At 32.7% G+C, this 20,970-nt stretch overlaps 1 protein-coding gene and 2 non-coding genes across 3 annotated transcripts in view; all 3 read left to right on the forward strand.

The window, feature by feature from the left end:
• Window positions 1–18,106, forward strand: part of LOC147070863 (D-beta-hydroxybutyrate dehydrogenase, mitochondrial) — a 144,855-nt gene extending 126,749 nt beyond the window's left edge. Inside the window, exons 3-8 of the mRNA XM_085948911.1 lie at window positions 7,616–7,845; window positions 9,902–10,154; window positions 13,208–13,378; window positions 14,221–14,404; window positions 14,776–14,970; window positions 17,278–18,106. Of these exons, the coding sequence (XP_085805037.1) occupies window positions 7,666–7,845; window positions 9,902–10,154; window positions 13,208–13,378; window positions 14,221–14,404; window positions 14,776–14,970; window positions 17,278–17,296 (1,002 nt within the window). The 5' untranslated portion in view covers window positions 7,616–7,665 and the 3' untranslated portion in view covers window positions 17,297–18,106. The remainder of the gene's footprint in view (window positions 1–7,615; window positions 7,846–9,901; window positions 10,155–13,207; window positions 13,379–14,220; window positions 14,405–14,775; window positions 14,971–17,277) is intronic.
• Window positions 12,530–12,600, forward strand: TRNAG-CCC (transfer RNA glycine (anticodon CCC)). Its single transcript has one exon. It is a non-coding gene; the product is annotated as a tRNA-Gly (tRNA).
• On the forward strand, window positions 13,030–13,101 carry TRNAD-GUC (transfer RNA aspartic acid (anticodon GUC)). The gene has a single exon. It is a non-coding gene; the product is annotated as a tRNA-Asp (tRNA).
• Window positions 18,107–20,970: the final 2,864 nt, after the last annotated feature.

Consider the following 20,970-nt stretch of genomic DNA (forward strand, 5'->3'; position numbering starts at 1 on the left):
TTACGGCATAATAATATTATAATTTACTAAAATGTTTGATCTTTTAATTTACATAGGAATGCCTTTTTGTGACCATGGTAAAGATTTAATTTGCACATCTTAAAAGCATTTCGCTCGCATTCTTTTATCACCTCGCTGTTGACAAATCTCTCGTGGCAAATAAAAACGAACAAAGCGCCCAAACATGGCCATATTAAATTTAACGAGTGTGTTCTGAAAGGCACTTTACGACGCCATCTTTAAAATGTAGCGCTGTCTCGGAAAATTAAAGCAATTATTATTTTATTTTACTGTACTGTCGCCAGTGTTAGTTAAACCCGCTGCAAGGAACTCGGCGGCCCCTCTGCAAATTTTAAAAACCACCCCCAACGATTCATTCCTATTTTGAAAAAAAAAATCCTTAAATTGTATTTCTTCAGATAAAGATTATAGTTAAATATGTGTAGTTGCAAACAAATTTAAGCATACGATTCGGTTTATTAATTTTAGTTGGTGCATATCAGCTATTTCGTTTTAAATTTTTATGGATTTTAGTATTATTTCTAACGAAATGATTTCTTTTTTTTTTACATTTGGTACATTTCTTTAAGTATAATATATAGTAGTAATCAGTGGCGAGGGGTGGAGGTGGGCTGTTAAGATCCGACATAAATAGTGCACACTAAACTTTGTCAGGCATATTTATTTATTCGTTTTCATTGAACTAATAAAATAATAAAATATCCAGATAGTGCTGGTTAGTTTTAAAAATTCAATTAAACCCTGTCTAATTCTAATTATAATAGTTTAATAATATACTATGGTCGAGCTGATAATAAAAATAGTGCACACTTTTTCAATCATACTTATTTGTTTTCTTTGGATTAAGAATACGTATTACAGAGATGGTGTTGGTTTTTTTTTTAAATTCATTAAACCCTGCCTAAATTAAACCATAATCGATAAAATAAATATTCTTCTATCGATAAAATATCTAAAATTATATATGTTTTAATGGCAAAATTTTAGATATTTTATGGATAGACGAATATTTTTTGACTATTATCTACAATGGCTTGAATTAGACATGGTTTAATTAAATTGTAAAAACTAACAAATACTATCTACAGATTATAGTCATAGTTCAATGAAAACAAATACGTTTGACTGACAAAGTTTAGCATGCACTATTTATGCCGGATCTTAATAGCCTACCTCCACCCTTCGCACGAATTTACAAATAACGTAGGCAGTGGGATATCATGGGGTTGGAAAAAACGTCGAGGGAGTGAGTTATTTCCTGTCCCAATTCTTGACTTCACTCCATCTGTATTATATTCTAATCTATGATTACTAAGTATAACTATTTACGTTACGACATTGTTTTTTTATCTGTTAATAATAATATTTTTTGAGACCAGCTGTTGACAATGCCGAAAATGCTAAAAATATAGTGAGGTATAGCTATTATTATAATACCGTTTTTTTAGCACGCTTCATAGCTCATCACTCGTGAATTAAAACGTATTATTAATGTTTACCTCACGAAGTTACATCACGCTTTGGTGCATTAGTTAGTGACATAATCGTGGAATTCAAAATTAAATTCCTATGTAATACACACAATTAAATCTATGACAATGTCAGGTAAGCCGCTGAAATCATTGTTTTAAAAAAGCATTCAAGACATAGCCAGTGGTCAGTCATTATCCAGTGGCTTCCCTAATTATGGACCCTATCTCATATTTTGATAAAATCTAGAAAAATAATGTATCTACCTATATAAAAAAGAGAAAGTAAGTATTAAAAAAATCAAATTAAACTAAAATAATTACAAGATAAAAAGAACTTTTTATAGACAACGTTTTTAAATTTTCTATTGAATCATATAAACTTGACTTGAGTAGCTTAAACGATCAAAATAAAATTGTACTTGATAGAAATAATACAGAAATGTCATATTGATTTCCATAGTAATGCACTTATATATTAATAATTTTGTTACTAGGGCCATTCACCAATAATGGTGTCGAAATAACTTTTCATACAAAACAGAATTAACTGAAAAGTGAAAATGAATTCAATTCTACTTAAATATGGCTAAAAGTAATAAAAAATGCATTGGCATCGTGTTCTGATATATTCTAAAAGTTTCAAATGTCTAGCTAGTCCGGAAGTTAGTTAAAAATCGATTGCAAGATTTGTACCGGACAAATAAAAATACGAGCTAAGAAAAACGTTGTAAAATCAAGACGTTCACAAAATGACGAACGAAATCACTAACATAGGTACTTACCTATTTATATTCCGATGTGACAATAAAATTAAAGAGTTGGACATCATCTCAGAACTGATTAATAAGTTGGTATATACCTCGGTATATTTCTTCATTTTGTACATAATATTATGGTTCAGTACTTTTTATTTCCGTAGTTCACGTGAACGAGTTTGCAGATTATCAGCCCTAGTATAAAATATGACCTTTCCTTCTCTCGCTGATACGACATAATCGCTATAAAACTAAACATTTTTTTTTTGATCGTCCTTGTATGGTTTTGTATTTATTTTATTATTAGGATCTACGCCGTTGTTTTAATGTGCCATGTACCTAAAGAACAATTGTCAATACATCCTGTCACGACATTTTTTTAACAATAGATACCTGAAGATTTTGTGTTAATTTTTGACAGATAATAACATTATTCGTTCCACGATAAACAATAATTTAACAATCTTCATTCACTTGTTTATTTCCATTTCAATGTGGACATAATGAAAATTTTAAATTATATATTTTGTCGTTCAACTGTCTCTTGAATATTGAATGGATTGTCATAATCAAGGTGGCGCCGAGTGAATTTGTTAGTCCATGCATAATTTCTAATATTTTAAGTGGAAATCTAAAGAAAATTTTGCTGAAAAGACAAAGAAAAACGACGCTTATAAACGAAAACAGTGTCAAATATCTGTAAGTCGAGACAAGTTATGCGAGTTATCATATGGTTACTTGCCTAGACCAGGGGTCGGCAAACTCTTGGACTAAAGGAGCCAAAAAATTCAATAGCCACAATTACATTTTATAATAATTGTTTATTTATTAAGTGAAAAAGATTTCCCGAATAAAACTAACGTACCTAAATATATGTTTTTATTGTTGAAATTATAAATATATTTTTTACGGAGCATGAATTACCTACAGTTTTCATGCATTGCTTAAAACTAATATGAATAATGACCTTTCTTGCATTTCTTTGGAGAGTCTCTGTATGTTTGGTAGTTTATGCAACTTGCAGTTTTTAATTTCAGGCGCGACTTCAAATTCTCATCGGTTATTTGCCTTCTCTTAATGCTATTTATATTGTTCGTGTTTGAAAATGACTGTTCACATACCTACACATTATGTAGACTCGAATATGAGATCGAAAGCTATTCCATGTATTAAAAATCGTAGTATCTACCTTATGTAGATCTTTTAGAGCGCTCCAACTGTGTTGTAAAATTAAATTGCATTTTTCTCTCTCCAAATCCTCAATTTTGGTAGCAAGACCTACAATTTGTGAAATCCACCAATAAAATTGTATTTCAAAAGTGCTGGTGTCAATATCAAATGGAGAAAAATTTAATCTGTCGACTTTTGCAATGGGCGGATTTAAAACAACAACAATCAATCATACCTTTTTGCATCAACCATCACGGAGGGAAAATTAGGCTCGTGATAATGTCATTATATAATATAATAAGTGTACAAATCAATGCCAAAAATTTAAATTGTGAATTTTGCAAAAGTTTTTGTAAAAATTCTGAATTATGAATTTGGCAAAGAGCCGCACCCCAATACCCAAAGAGCCGCATGCGGCTCGCGAGCTGCAGTTTGCCCTGGCCTAGACAATCAGTTGAATCGAATGATGATTCACTGTTGAATCGACTAACATTAGAGAGGTCTCAACTTCGTTCAATTCAATAATCAAGTTGATCAACTTTCTTAAACTGTGACAGAACAGATTACTAATATAGAAATTAATGTGAAAGCATGTCGGCATGGACCAAGATTTCGAAGCAAGGAACGCTTTATTAATTTAAGCCATAAAACCCAAGGGCCACAAAGCGCTCCGACTGTTCTAAAATATTCCATGCGCGTTTCATTTACCCGACAAACAGTCTTTAATTCAATGTCATGCTATGATACCAACCTTATTATTGAAAATAAGATATTATTTAACTCTTAACACGTGTTTAAGTGTATATTATTTTAATTATCCACATTTTGATATAGGTACTTATGTACGTAGCCCGTTATACCACACCCGGTAAGGTAATCCACAAGGAACACAAAATTAATGAGAACTGGCTTACCCTACGAGGCGTGGTAGCAGTTTTGAAGCAGTGTACGCCTTACAATTTTAGGACATTTTTGGTCATAAAACCAAGGGACACAAAACGAGCTGACTGTCATCAAATATTGAATGCGCGTTATGTTTACATGACAAACTTTAATGCGTATTATAAAACAAACGTGACTTAAAAATAACATATTCTTTAAAACGTGTTTAAGTTTATCCCAGATTTTTCTACACCCGAGACCGTGTCCGGAAACGTGTAGATACGTATGCAGTTTGCCATATCACACTTCACCGTGAAATGTTGTATCGGACATATATGGCCGTATATTAAAGACCATCCAACCTCTATAGTCGTACAGTACCGACGTAAAATTCATGTCTAAATAAAACACGGTTCTTATCGGTTTACATTCTACAGGAAGCCAGCAGCAAACAAACTTTGAAAATAGCCGATATACTGGATTATTTGTTAGGTTAGGTTAGGTTTTCATTCTTGAATTCATGAATTTTGTCAAAATCAGCTGCCTATAAAAAATGAATTAATGTTCATATTGAATCTAATAAAATTGGAGACCGTATAGTATAAAGTCATATTTTTTTCGATAAGAAAGCTCACGGCAAACTGTGCCACGGTGAAATGTTTTACGTACAATTTACATATTGTAACTACCCGAGACTGTACACTATTAATTATTCATTTTCTGTTTCCTGGGTTTGGTTGTTAGTACGTCACTGCTGGAGGATTATAATATTATGTATTTTTGCTTAATAAAGTACTTACTATCTATCGTATTATTATATTATTCTATTTATATTATGAGTACATGGAAAACAGAACAATAGACTCGTAATTTTTCAAAGTATAGTGTAGGTACAGCCAAAGTGGATAATTTTTTGTTTGTTATATTTTTGCTGTGAGACGGACCGTTTCAAAAAAAAAATTGCTCCAAGATGTTTTTTTTACACATCAAAGAATTTAAAATTGCTAGTTCAAGGTTAATTTGTTTTGACGAAAAAATACCGCACAGCAAATTATTATCATCATTGTTCACTTCTTTGCCTTCTTAAGACAACACCATTATCTTTGAACTTGACAGAGCGTGTGGAAGATTTGATGCTGATCGCGGACATATTTTTTTGTAAATATTAATTATTGCTCTTCAATTTTCGATTGTTGTTTATATTTATCTCGTAATATAAGAAATACAAATCCTCATCCGTAGGACTGGACGCCAGATAACGACGGAACAGGAGGACAACAGACGTCTGGGTACAATCTTAATACAATTTTCTGAATATCGATTCGTTTTTGCACAGTATTGTAATATGGTTGCACATCATTGACATGAATGTTTTCAATAACCATAAACCTCTCTTCATTATAATTAGATTACTTTATATTAGGGCTAAGACACACGATAACACAGACGCCCTTGCATCAAATCAAATCTTACTTGATTCCAAAAGTAAATTCCAATTTCATGATAAAGTTATACAAAACCCTCATCAGACCCATATTGACATATGGGTTGGAATGCTGGGCTTTATCAAAAAAAGATGAGAGGAAGCTGGATATCTTTGAATGAAAGATATTAAGAAGAGTCTTCGGAACTGTATGTGAGGAAGATGGCACGTGGCGAGGAAGGTACAACCATGAAATATATGCGTTGTATGAAGATCCACCTGCAGTCTCACACGTGAAAGTGGGGCGACTTCGTTGGACAGGCCATGGATGGAAGACACCCAACAACCAAAGAGGCTTATCTTCAACAGACCAGAAGGGAAAAGGAGGGTCGGGAGACCTAGACCGCGGTGGCTGGACTGTATAGAAAGAGACACAGCATCCCTGAGACTATGGCGGTGGAGGGAGCTTGCGGCAGAAAGAGGGGAGTGGTGACATTTCCTTGAGGCGGCCAAGACCCACATTGGGTTGTAGTGCCGATGATGATGATTCAAATTTCATACAATAATTCCAATTGAATTCATTTGAAATCAAGTAAGACATGATTTGACGCAACGGCATCTGCATTGTCGTGTGTCTTAGCCCTAGAGTTTAGATTAGTTGTTGGTCTAGTTTCTGGTTCAAACAGCGCTCGAAATGGAAAAGCTTACGAACCGGAGCGCTCGACAGTTTTCTGAAGAACAATACATAGATATCATAGTTAGAAGATATGGTTATCAATTTTATGTGTATTTCATAAAATAAGTGTGTTAGATTTTCTATTATGACCTATCTAGCTCAGACGGTCAAATTATTTTTTCCACGAGACGGAGCGGTAATTTTACCGAATTCACGAACAGGAACTGCGCTCCGGTGCGCTCCGGTCCATTTCGAGCCCTGGGTTCAAATCGTGTCGTAAATGTAATAATTCATTAATTCGGCTTAATATGTAGTTACGTTGTCCAGACGTCCGTCGTTCCGTTATCCAATTGGCCTGGCGTCCAGTCGGCATCACCGAATTTTCCTCGACCCCCATGGCTTATAGTAGACATAAATTAGCCTTCTTCTTTATCGTGTTGTTCGCTGTTGAGGATTGTGACTCATATTCAAAACACTTCTCCTTTACAGATCTTCAGCGATTTCTGCATTGAGCCATCAGAGAGGCGTGTATGATTTTTCACGTGGTACTTGTTAGAAACATCAAGTAGATGACCTGTCTCGATCTTAGACATTTCAAAAAGTAAATATTGTTAATTATTGTCGGCACATCTTCTAGCTACGAGATCGAAAAACTGTAGATAAATCTCCTGGACACATTATTTTTTGGAGAACCGAAACAGAACAGTTAAAAATAGTAACGGTTTCGAAACAAATGTATGTTAATTATACAATAGTTACTTGAACGTCTGATTCGAATTATAAATCCTCTGTCAGAATGTAGAATGCCATACCACCTGTCAATTAACAATAGTAATATTTCACATAGGGACACCCATAAAAACTTACGAACTTGTGATAATTTTTTCATGGTACTGTTCGGTTATCAGGAATACAGCGGAAAACACATTTTTAAAATACCCGATATACTGGATTATTTGTTAGTTTGGGTTTGGGTTTAGGTTAGGTTAGGTTGGGTTAGGTTAGGTTAGGTTGGGTTAGGTTAGGTTTGGTTAGGTTAACCTAACAAATAATCCAGTTTATCGGCTATTTTCAAAATGTATTTTCCGCTGTATTCCTGATAACCGAACAGTACCTTTTTCATCTGTCTACATTCCTAATATCAATAATGTAGCATAGGGCCAGTTCCCAATATATTAATAATTGTCTTACAGTTGTGTTTTTCTTTTTGTTACAGATCCAGAATAAACCCAGAAGTGTTCTATGTTCTAAGCGTGGATCTTCAAAATGGATGCGTCAACTGGACTGCTGCTGGCCCTGCAATTAGTGGCTTTGTGTTCAATAGCGGGAGCCCTGCTTCTGTATTTGTTATGTAAAGTGCGAGCCGGAGGGCCAGCTGGGGGCCCGCAGGGAGGATCGACTAAGTCTGTGTTAGTCACGTCGGCAGACACTGCTATGGGATTACAGGTGTGTATTAAATATGATTTATACTATTATAAACTATTCGCAATTAGATAGAGCACATGTGGCTTAATTGGTTAAGCACATTGGCCAGAATCCGATGGATGCAGGTTCTCGAGTATTGTATTGTATTGAGGCATGTCTCTGATGTGTTTTCAAATTATGTGTATTTAATACTATGTTTACTTTCTCGTGGTGCTGTCTTCTATCAATGGTTGGCAGTGACGTCCCTAGAAAAATGCCGCTCCATTTATTATACAGTATTTTTTATCATCAGTGCGCATATCGTTTCTGGTCACCAAGAACGTCGAAGAGCAAGGGAAGTAAACTAGACATCGCAAACCCGATAAAAAAAAATTCTCTTAAACCTTTCATGTTAATTAATATTTTTTTGTTTCCAACCAGTGATTAGAGTTTTTAATGGAAAGGTATTTTCGTTATTGCTAAGTTTAGGTAACTATTTCTGTATATAGATACCAAATGATTCTCCTCGATTTACCGCCCTTCAAGTAACTGCCGCCCCCAAGCGACGCTCAATCTGCCTACACCCACGGGACGTCACTGATGGTTGGCTACCAGATGGTAACGGTTGACACCTTCCAGCCTATAGTCCTACGTTTTATATTACTACATGATAAAATTGTTTGTGATTATAGTTAGAATCAGTGTACAGCATTAATTTATAATATAAATATATTATCATAGTGTTGTTTATGATTCCAAATCTCTTAAAAAAAAAATCTTTTTTATCAATCGTACCGAGCTCGACGATCCCCAGGGCATCTGCAAGTCGTAGGCTCAACTCTGTGATGCTTAAATTTTGAACATTACATCACTAGGCATGCAATGTCCTCCTGAACACCACTTTCATCGTAGAGCTGCGAATTGCTTCTCCCCAAACCTCTTGCCCATGATGTGACTCGATCTTAATCTCAATATCAGCATTTATTATCAATTTACAAATTTTCTCTTTTCATTTGGGTGATAAATAGGTCATTTATGTGGTGAATCGATAAACATATTAATGAATACGTGTATTAATTAAGGCGCTAAGTACCAAAATAATAAAAACTGAGATTAATATAGAAAAATGTTCTACATACCAACGCCAATAACTTCAACTATAGTCTAAGTGCCTCAAGCAAGTCAAAAAAATACAGCAAAATAATTAAACCTGTCGACGTTGTCCGTTGCCGTGTTTTATTTATAATGATGTAAGTAGCACTGCATTGGTCAACGGCATTCAATATAAAATAGCTGACGATGGTGTATTGACACTTGCGAGTTCTTAATACCTAAAATTATAGAAGCTGCCGTGATTGCTTCACACTGTAAAACTACATTTTTCAAAAGGTCTGCCTCATGAAATTTTACTGCAATGACTCGGTATTTTATAACTACAGGCAATTCTACTTTTTGGTACTTAGAGCCTTATTTAATACACGTATTCTTATTATAACGGTAACCAAATTTGAAGAATGTCTTAAACAAACAGTCGAACATGAAATGAAATGAAATGAAATACCACTTTCTTGATTTTATCACATTTTAATATCCCCATAATATTCAGATTCACGGGAGCTTTCCCTTGAATACCACATAGTTTACGAGTACATGAAATAAACATAGCATAAGATTTTGCATTTTAAAAACCAACTATTTTAACTATTCTATGAATTTTTCCACGACTTTGTACTAACATGTCAGTCAAAAAATCATTTTGAAGTAGTTACATATCTTACAATTTTTAGATACTTCATACTACTTCACAACAGTACTTACAGAACGCCCTCCATTATCCCGTTATTCAGTCATAACAATATTCAGTCATAACAATATTCAGTCATAACAATATTCTTAATTAAAAAAAATGTTTGTTTTTATGGATAATTTAAAAAAAAAAAAACTATCATATACCGCATATAGAAATAAAAATCTAAATATTGAAAAATCAGGACCAACTTTGTGACATATAATGCACGCATGATCGATGCAATGCAGGGCGGTAGGTAATTAAAACAATAGGAAACAGAGTAAATACGTTAATCATTTAAATTTACAGATTGCAATCCACCTTGCGGAAAAGGGCTATCGCGTTTTCGCGGGGATGCGTTCTGGCGGCGACTCCTTATCCGGCAGACTAGCAAGAGGTTGGGCTGAACGCCGTACAGCCTCCAGCTCTGTGGGGGAGGCTGCAGAGGAAGACCTCCACCCGCCCCCACTGCTGGTGCCCTTGGAGATGGACGTCACGCGCGAAGACGTCCTGCACGAGGCTGCCCAAGCGGTTACATCGCATCTGCCGTCTGGAGAAAATGGTAAGATTTATGATTTATTTGATCCCGATTTGTAAACATGATGTTTATTTTAAAGTAGATATTAAAAAAATGTATTCTCACCAAGGCCTGAACAAAAACGATGCATGAGTGCGAGTGAGAAAGTATTCGGCACCCTTACAATCTCTGCGACACGCGCTAGAGGAAGATAAAAGGTCTACATAATTATGAGCTAGTTTCCAAAAGTATCGCCGGCAAATCGGGGCGAAACGCTTCACATAGCGTCGATAACCTGAGAGCTCGTGTTGCTAAAATTGCTATTTTTGTGTTAAACATAAAGTCAGTGGTAAATATTTTTAGTTAATTAAGTAGAAAAGATAGTTCAGTATGTTGCCTTAAAATGTGGTAGCCGTACTGATAAGCAAGAAGATGGTATTACGTTTCATAGGTAAGTTGATACATGTTCGTGATAATTTATTTGTATATTATTATATATTTATATTTTAATATCAGTGACCTAGTGTTTCTTTAAAATAACTTAAATTATGGATATCTTTATCTAATGGTTGCATTTTGACCGCTTAAAAATACTATATAACGTAAAAAAAATACAAAATTATATTTTAATTCTAAGCGTCTAGTGCGAGCACTTTGGGTGAGCACTAGCAAAATGGTCTATGGTCTCGAACATTTGTAGACGAATGCGTTCGCTCGCCCACAAACCAAACGCAAGGCACGCGGCTTCATTTAGCAATGCAACGGGTGGCGTCTAGATGTATCTATAGTCTAAGATTCTCACAATATGTTATGAAGCATACTTATAGATGGACTGTAATTTCCACCGAATACAAAAATTTAACTACTTATCTAGTTTTTCGTGGAAGTTTCTAATGAGGGCTAGATTTATAATAATGTTAAAATTGCTATATTCTAAGGCCCCCAAATTGAGAACGATCCCGGGGCCCGAATAACAAATACAGAACACGATAAATGAATAAAATAATTTGTGATAACGGAAGTGAATCGAAAACTATATGATAAATTTCGGGTAGACACAAAGAGATTAGTCTTCAATCTCTTTGGGTAGAAACTATTTTAGTAACAATTAAAAGATGAACCACCGTCTACAATCCTACAAACTTATCTGAAAAACGGTCAAAAATGGAAGTACGAATTACCATATGAACGTCATATTGAAAACTTCAACAGTTTCGAGTGATTGGGTAGTTTTCGACGGTGGCTCCCCCATTAATTATTCAGATAAGTTTGTGGCACTGTATTGATTTTTTTAAAAGCAAGTAAAACAAATGTTTTAATGCTTGAGTTTTTTGAGGCCTCCAATATATATTAGCCCTGGGTCACTGCGTTACTTAATTTGGTCCTGTTTCTAACGATGAAGAGCAGCGTCGTTAGTCAAACATGACATTAGGTATAATTTTTCTTGCTGTGGTTTTGCTACCAAAAACTATAAGTAGGTAGACTCTGTATTAAATTGAAGGTCTGTCTTTATCAGTATGCAGGTAGGTACTTACCTAGATAATTTGATAACGCTTCGACACCTCTTATTATAGATATACGTAGTTATTCACCTAATCACTATGTAGGTAGCTACTTTTATGATCAAGATAATAACAATGTAATGATTTATAACACGCCATATTTAACTTATAATATATAAACATTTCACTTTCAATCTCATATTATTTGCTCTCCCAAAGTGCAGAACCAACATACCATTGGTAATGCCAATCGGGCGTGCAATGACTTTGTTCAGTCCATTGATATACTACAGTAGTATATCAATGGTTCAGTCAAATCGTTTCGGATATTGATATACCTATTCCACTTGCGTGTGGCTAAGCTAAGTGGAAATTAAATTATAAATCATTAAAATAGGGCCTACTTAGGTCTGTATACTTCGATGTACTCTTTTTTATCTTAACATGATCTCTTACATGTAGGTACTTAATTATTACATTTATTTTTCCCGTGTCAAGTTGTGAACGTCTTAAATTTATAATTTGTCAATGTTATGTAAAACTATTTTTAAAATAAATATACTTAGGTATTTGAATGTCGATGTTAAATGTCACATCGTGATTTATCCATAAGTATTATATACTTACTTATTATAATAAAATAACAATGTGCAAGATTGACTGTATTTTATGTAGGTATGTACCTACCTAACCAGATTAACGTGTTGCATATAATTACTTAGTTTTTTTTATTATATAAAACGAACCACATGTCGGAAACCCAATTTCTTCGTGTAGGTACAACGAATAATAAGTTGTTTTTTTTTAATAATTAATTGCTCACCCCCCTTATTTCGTCCTTCGCACACAGCACTGTACAAAAACAGGTTGCGTGTTGCGTAATCCTTTTGTACTTAAAATCTTTCCATGGCCACGTCGGCACTGCTGGTGTAGTGGTATCATGCAAGATTCCCATTCTTGCGACCCGGGTTCGATTCCCGGGCAGTGCACGTTATTTTTTTTAATTTGCAACCCTTTGTTGAGAAGATGTCTATAATAACGTTTTTATCCGAGGTTTATTATTTTCGGCCTATCGTTTATAAAATCATTCTATTATGTTGATCTTTGATTTGTTCAGTGGGTAAAAAAGGCTATATTATTATCATCCCCTATTTTAGTAACATTACGAGAATAATTTATTGTTCAAACAAGGAAATACTTTTTTTTGTATTTTTATTGAATTGTAATATGTCATCGGATATAGCTAATGAAACCGAAAAATGATTTTAATTGATATTTTCTGAACCTGTAGTCATTCACAACCCCTTTTATAAGTTTGTGACGGCAATAATTTGGCTCAAAAACCAGAGAATAAAATTAAACAATTAAAATGTTGAATATTGGTTTTAAATTATAAATTTTTCGCGAATGCTTCGTATTCCTCGGTAGTATAGTGGTAAGTATCCCCGCCTGTCACGCGGGAGACCGGGGTTCGATTCCCCGCCGGGGAGAATTTTTTGTTATTTTTCTAATTTTTTTTCTTGTTTTTGTTATTATTTACATATTTATATTATTATAAATAGGTACTATTTAATTAAATTTGTTGTTGGTTTGCAGGATTGTGGGCCGTTGTAAACACAGCTGGTGTAGTGCACGTGGGCAGACTACAGCAGCAAGATCCTGCGCAATGGGAAGCCATGCTCCGCACCAACGTTTTAGGAGTTCTGAAGACGGCAAGAACCTTCCTACCATTGCTCGCCAATGCCAAAGGACGATTTATCAATATCGGTGGGATGGTCATTTTATTTGTTTGTATTCCGACAAACTACAATACTTACTTATAATAGTTGAATAATTTCGGCATTTTCATTTACTATTCTAAAGTATTATTGCGAGCTGGAAATTATAAACATCAAATGCGAGTAAAAGTATGTAAGTAGTTAAATCTATCAGGTGCAGTAAATATGAACAAGCTAAAGTACAACTGGGTCTGGCAAGTACACATATTGTTTTTCAATTTATGTGTGTCAGGGTATGGACCTAATAGGTTGAGTAAGTGGCTGACATCCATTTCTCGTAAAAAAAAAAACAAAATCTGTTAATACAAACCTCTACTCTGTGGAGGCCTATTAGGAAGTAACGTTTTTTAATACTTAAACCTTAAAAAATAATATTATGGTGGGTGGTTAAGCGTGAGACCGTTTTTGGTGTTATATGGCTATTATTTTGAGCAACATTTCACACTCAATTTATGACAAAGATTTTGAAGTTAATTCTTGACTGTATGATCTGCGTCAAAAAAAATCAAGGCTGGTCACACTTCTTCCAAAATGTACTGAGCTTATATAGCACTCAAACTCTCATTCCTACATAGAGGTTATTAGTGGAACTAAGTAATTTCACTATAAGCACCATAATATATTATTATGATCATGGCATTTGCTAACATTGCGATGTTGGATGAGCTTTACTAAACGGATTAATGTACCTATACTAGAATTTCATTTATAGTGTGGAATAAAAATTAACAAATCATTTGATTCTCACTGTCAACTTGTATAATTTTCAAGTATAATAATATACTTAATATATATTTTTATATTATCCACTATTGTTTATGTATTTTTTAGGTTCCTCCAATGAACAAAGTGGCGAACAACAGGTGTGCTACGCTGCAACCCGTTGGGCAGTAGAAGGAGCCAGTCAAGCCCTAAGGCTGGAACTGAAGCCTTATGGAATCCACGTCGTGACGCTGCAGCCGGTCGGACTCTCTACGGAGACACTATTTTCAGCCCCCAAAGAGACGGGCACCAGGTCAAAAGAAATATTATCTGTTATTTAATTTTATTATTAATAATTATTGTTGATTTATTGGACTTACTGCCATCTATACAATAATTACAAAACTATCACTCAAAATTTTGAAATTATTTTTATGCAGTGTCATCTGTGAAATATATAATTTATTACAGATATTGAATGCTTTAATTATTTACCAAAAGATGGCACAACTACATTAAAAAAATTATAATTATTTTACTTAGGTACTTATTATTATTTATTTTTTAATATCATTAATTTTGTGAATTTAATTAATTGAATGATAACATTTTTTAGTTTCACAAAGTTTAGTGTAAAAGCGTTATTTTATATATTCAAATGTTTCTTTATTATCTACATTACAGACCCGATACACCCTCATCCACAACATCCTCGGAATGTTCTGTACCAATCTCAGACACCATGGAATACTCAACGAGCGTTCTGCATCCATCAGCTTTGAAGACCATCGACGAAGCCTTATCTATATCCAATCCGAACAATTCATATGAACTCAGCCACAAACCAGAATCATGGTTCAGGAGAATTCCTTCTTTGAGGTCATTGCAAAGCAACTAATATTGATTTAATAGAATTATTACATACATTTCATTTAAATAAGTTAAATGCATGTGCCTTACGATAAGAACACTATCAAAATAATTAGCCCAGTTATTTCATATACATACATACTGACAGAAGAAACACCTTAATGATTTTCACTAAATTTAATTTTTGACACTTGAATGACAAGATTTCATGAGCAAACTCCGCAGACTTGACGACTCACACCACAAATACAAAACAAAAAATATACTTTGAACAGTTTAGTATCTTCACTAAAAGTCTTCCTTCATAATTACTTACTTCAAATGTAAACACAAACTATTGAAGATCATGGTCGAACAAGTAACATATCTACTGTTTAATCTGCAAACCAGTTAACTGCACTTTAGACCAAACATGAGATTTTGATGCCATTTTGTTATTAAGCATGTTTTCTATGCTCACACAAACATTGAAACTCCTAAACCTATAAATAAATGCGATATCGATCTTCAAACAAAACAACCAACTGCAAGTGCCAAATTTTCCAATATCGTAAATTGAACAACTCCGCTCTTTATATAATTTTTTTTTATATATAAAAGGGAAGCTAAAATAATGTTAAAAACTTAAATTAAGAGTATTTTTAGAATTGTTAAATTCTGCTAGATAGTTAAATTATTATGTTTTTTCTCCTTCTTGAACAATTTGCTAAAATGGAGTTAGCCAGTTTGTAGATTAAGCAGTCGATATTGCTGATCGTATTTAATAGCATATTATTTTTGATTATTGTTTGTTAAAATAGTTAATAAATTCCGGTGACTCATTATAAAGTAAAAGCAAATGTCAAGCTGGGAGCATTGACAGAGCGCGCCGTGCTTGGCCACGAGTTTAACCTAACGCCTTGGAGCCAATCTGACACCCCAATCGTTTGAGTTGGATCACACTCAAATAGAAATGTTTCTATTTCACTTATGACTCCATGAAAATATTCAAAATGACATTTCTCAATCCGTGGTAGATGTTCAATAGGAATCAACAAGTCGGCGTGGCGTGTCTGCTCATGTAATTTAGGTAATCATAAAATGCTAGACTATTTATTATCTTTTAATAACATAATAAATTATTACAATCACAAAATATTATTAGTGAACTCAAACACCATGAAGGGTTTGCCGTATATTATTTGAAATTATTTAATACTATGTAGATAGATACACTGGATCATGTTCATTTTTAACAAATTTCATAGTAGAATGGTGTCAGATTCTTATGGCAGTGCAGACAACTCATTTAGGTGTTGGTATCGTTACTTAATGACACTAACACCGTTGCAAAGTGATTTTGTCGTGGTCGCAATGCCAGAAGAATCTGTCCTTCCTCTACCAGGTTCAGCTTTAACAAACGCATGGCTAATCATTATAGTATCTTTTCAGGGTGTTTAGAAAATATTTAAAAAGTATTTATACAACAATGGAGGCAATTAATAAATAAAAAAAAACATGTTTTAATATAACTGCTGAAATAAAATAATAAATTTCAATAAAAAAACATTGACATTTCAAGATGGTGCTACAAAAATACATAATATTGACTCGACAATGTTAACAATATCATTTTGTTTTGTTTAAGAAGACATTAATTATTAAATATTTTTATTCGGTTTGTTTACTTTACATTATTTTTTCACATTTTTTCGGCAATGGAAAAATATAAATATTAAGCAAAATGACATAATTAAATTATATATTCATGTGGTTTTTAACAATGAGTATTTATCAGGCGCGCACACAGAAAATTTGTTTGAGGGGGTCCATTTTGAAAAATTATCAAAAATTAACAAAACCTAGCAGGTGTCACTGACGTCCACATTTGCTCTGCCTACTACCCGGCGTACCGCACTTTTCCATATACATTCTTCATACCCAGATACTCCACACTTTGTGTCTAACAATAAAAAAAATATAAATAAGGGTGTCCCCCTACATGTTATTACGAGCTGTCGCATCCACAAGTGGCGATCGAATGGCTTAACAGTCATAATTATTAGGAACGTTTCCATTTGTGTCATCCACGCTGTCTTGTCTTTTAAACATGCGACATCGAAATATTAAAGCAAACATTAGATGTCCCAGATAGTTGTTCGGGGTCACTATCCCCAGAGTCACGTGGTCCTGACTAAGGAATAACATTCCATTTCCATTATTATTTTGACCCAAAAACCCCCTCTTGTGTGCGTGCCTACTATTTATTATAAAATAATACGTAATATTGGAGCTATTTTTTTTATAAAATAGTATGTTTTCTTGTCAATAATGTAGATGGTGGTTCGCCTCCTGACCATCTCTGAGATGTGACAACACTGACAGACTCCAATGTTCAACAGTGCACTATTATTAGTAGTATTATAATCCGTCTTTATGTATAAAAAAAATATGTATATGTAAATAATACTGGGGTCTATTTATATTTAACAGGGAGATATTTGTTTGTATTTGTTCATTATAAATTAAATTTAAAAATTGTAGTAAACAGAATAATCATTTTTTATAAAATTCAATTAAAATTTCTTCGGTAGAAGTAAAGCGGTCAATATATTATATATTGTTATGAAATAGGGGGTATCGGTACATGGTTAGTATGAAGGAATTATTTCCAAAATGTTGGCTATAATTTAAAAATTTTGGAGACATCGAATTTCTTATGCAATCTCAGTCGATCTGTCGATTCATATTTTTCATTTGGGGCTATTTTAAAAAGTGTGTCATAATTATTATTCAATTAAAAAAATAGAAAAATATAATAAAATTCGAAAAAAAATCTAAATATGAAAGTCGATTTGTTGTAAAGTTGATTTTTCTTATAAGAACTGCGTAATCACTTATTTGCCTTTTAATATAAAATATGAATAAAAAATGCTTTGTTTTTTGGCCATAATATTTAGATATGAAAAAATAAGAGGTGAAAGTCTGTCTTGTAATTCTTTTATTTCGATAATGATAACATTATAAAAATATATCTATACTTGTAAATACACCTGCTTTGTACATTTTCACAACAATCTGTTATATAAATCATTATAGAATTAAGTACCAACACGAAGCTATCGAATGAATATTAAATTTATACATCGATCATTATTGAACAATGAAAAAACATCGAAATATAAAATAAAAAACATTTGTTGTAAAAGACAAAAATAAGCAATGAAAAGTGATATAATTTTATTGAGCTTATATTGGTGCTACTGTAAAAATAAAATTATGTAATAATTTATTGCCATCAAAATTAATAACAACAATGAATTATTTTAATTGTCTATGAATTATAAAAATAATATAATATAAAAATTCTGTTTTTTGTTTTCAGAAAATATTGTGACAATTACTTTTATTTCATAATAATTTAAGGCAAAAGATTGATAATTAAAGTCATGTTGAGAGTAGAAAGTCTGGACCACATTATGAAAACAAGCATTGTATGAATAAAAGATTATTAGAAAAAAACCTTTTTATTAAAAATAATACAATTTTAAACAGCTAAAATTAAAGATCCGTATTCCTTTCAGATAATTTTTAACTGAGTGCCAGTTGTATACATATTAACAAAAAGAAAAAAAATTAAATGTTTCGCCAGATAAGTACCTGCGAGCCAATGTCTTTTTGGTCCCAAAAAGAACACTCTCGAACAAATGAATTTAAGATTTTTCAGCTGGTTGATGTCTTTGGACATTCAGCTTCTCATGAGACACATTGGCTCTGAAGTACAGAATGTATAATGTGGTCACTTTTGAAATCCATCCATTTAATATAACATTATTCTATAATGGTATAAAATCACTGCTGAATAATTTGCACATGATTATGTATCATTTGATCACATTTATTTTTTATTTTTTTGTAAACTAATACAATAATAAAAATGTTTGTATAAATTTTTAAAAACGTTTTTTATTATACACCCCTCATTATATACCTAGAAGCCCTAAAAAAATTACTGGCAAGTCTTGAAATAAGAATTGATGTTACCTCGTTTATCTGGTCAATTGTAAAGGTAGAAACAAAAAAAAAAATCTTTTCTGATGCCCATATGAAAATGACGCTTATGGTGAAATATAGATAATCAAGATTTCACTGTGTCTATTTTAGATCTACACTATCCTAGAAGAGGGCCATCCATAGACTGAAACCGCATGTGGTTTCACTTTATGGATGGCCTCCTATTCTAGGTTAATAATAATACTTAAACTCACGTCAAAAATACTTGAAAATAAAAAGTCAACCAATATAATGCCATTAGCATTCAGTTCATTGATTCATTCATTATGTAAAAAAATGCTTGCTATAAAATAGCAACTCACAGTTATTTAAGTTTCAATATTCTATTTCATACTTTCATACTTGCTGTATCAAAAGTAGACATACAAAATGAAGAAATAGGTATTGATTTTTTTATATCAATTAGACAACGATTGAATGTAAGTACATAGGTACCCCTCTACAAGCACCTCACCTCAGCACTCCACCGCTGCTATCTAACCACTTCACATAATTATTGTGATTCAATTTTATTATTATCATCTGAGATTAAACCCGCGCGATTGACAATGGTTGGATGAAGACGCGAGCCCCTCTATCCACACATCACCTCACCACTCTACTTCATCAACATATAAATATCAAGCGTAATGAAAAAACAGTACACAATATTTTTTAAAATACTAATACACTATGCCATCTGTCTCAAAAATATAGATCCATAATGCTTAATCAAATATACATAATTATTTAAGAATGGCTGTATTTAAGGGGGATGCTTATACTATCAGAGGCGAAAAGAGGCACCTAACGGAAAAATACGAAGGTTGCAATTTGAGATTTTTTTTGATAATTTACAATTTCAACTGTAGTAATTAATAAATATGTATCTGAAAACACTAAAAAGATTTTTTATTTTTTTTTAAATTTAAAGATAAACTGGCAATTGTAAAAAAATGTAATAAAATGTGAATTCGTTGCAGGGTCAAATCTTATTATTACATTATATTTTATGGCCATATTTATTATTAAAATTTAGTTTATTAAGTTTTAGATTTTATGTGGTGTAGATTTTTGACTAATTCATCGTTTTAATATTTTTTATATATATTTTAAAAAACATCGATTTTAAAAAAAATATAAATGTGTATAACTTGAAATCCTTTTTATTTATATCAAATTTTATTTTAGGCATGGTCACAATATTGAAGCTCGAGTTGATATAAATAAAAAGGATTTCAAGTAATACACATTTATATTTTTATATAAATCGATGTTTTTTAAAATATATATAAAAAATATTAAAACGATGAATTAGTCAAAAATCTACACCACATAAAATTTAAAACTTAATAAACTAAATTTAAATTATAATTATGACCATAAAATATAATGCAATAATAAGATTTGACCCTGCAAAGAATTCACATTTTATTACATTTTTTTACAATTGTAAGTTTATCTTTGAGTTTAAAAAAAAATAAAAAATCTTTTTAATGTTTTCGGATACATATTTATTAAATAATACAGTTGAAATTGTAAATTATCAAAAAAAAATCTCAAATTGCAAGCTTCGTATATTTCCGCTAGGTTCTCTGCTGGCATGCGTCTCCCCCTTAAGAAAGTGTAGACTTTCTTAGAGAGTGGATTAACTTGGCAATGAACACGATGCAGAGTTGCTAATTTCGCTTGACTTAATTAGGCATGTCTTGACCGTATTTTAAATGATCTAAGTTGCCGATATTGGCCTCTTAAAGATAGGCGCCTATATAACTCGTGAGTATGGTTCTACATCGCGATCTTAGTCTAGTGAAAATTTTACATCATAAATACATAACACTGTTTCGTAATAATGAAAGGTTTACGGAACAAGTGAATGCTTATACCAGGGGTTGGGAACCTGCAGGTTTAAGGCTCCATGTGGCCTTGTAGGTTATTAAATGTGGCCTTTTGAATGAATTCAAGTTTTGCCCACCC

Source organism: Rhyacophila brunnea, unplaced genomic scaffold (assembly GCF_057557595.1).
Source record: "Rhyacophila brunnea isolate RB1 unplaced genomic scaffold, BYU_Rbru_1.0 scaffold_21, whole genome shotgun sequence".
Taxonomy (NCBI): Eukaryota; Metazoa; Arthropoda; class Insecta; order Trichoptera; family Rhyacophilidae; genus Rhyacophila; species Rhyacophila brunnea.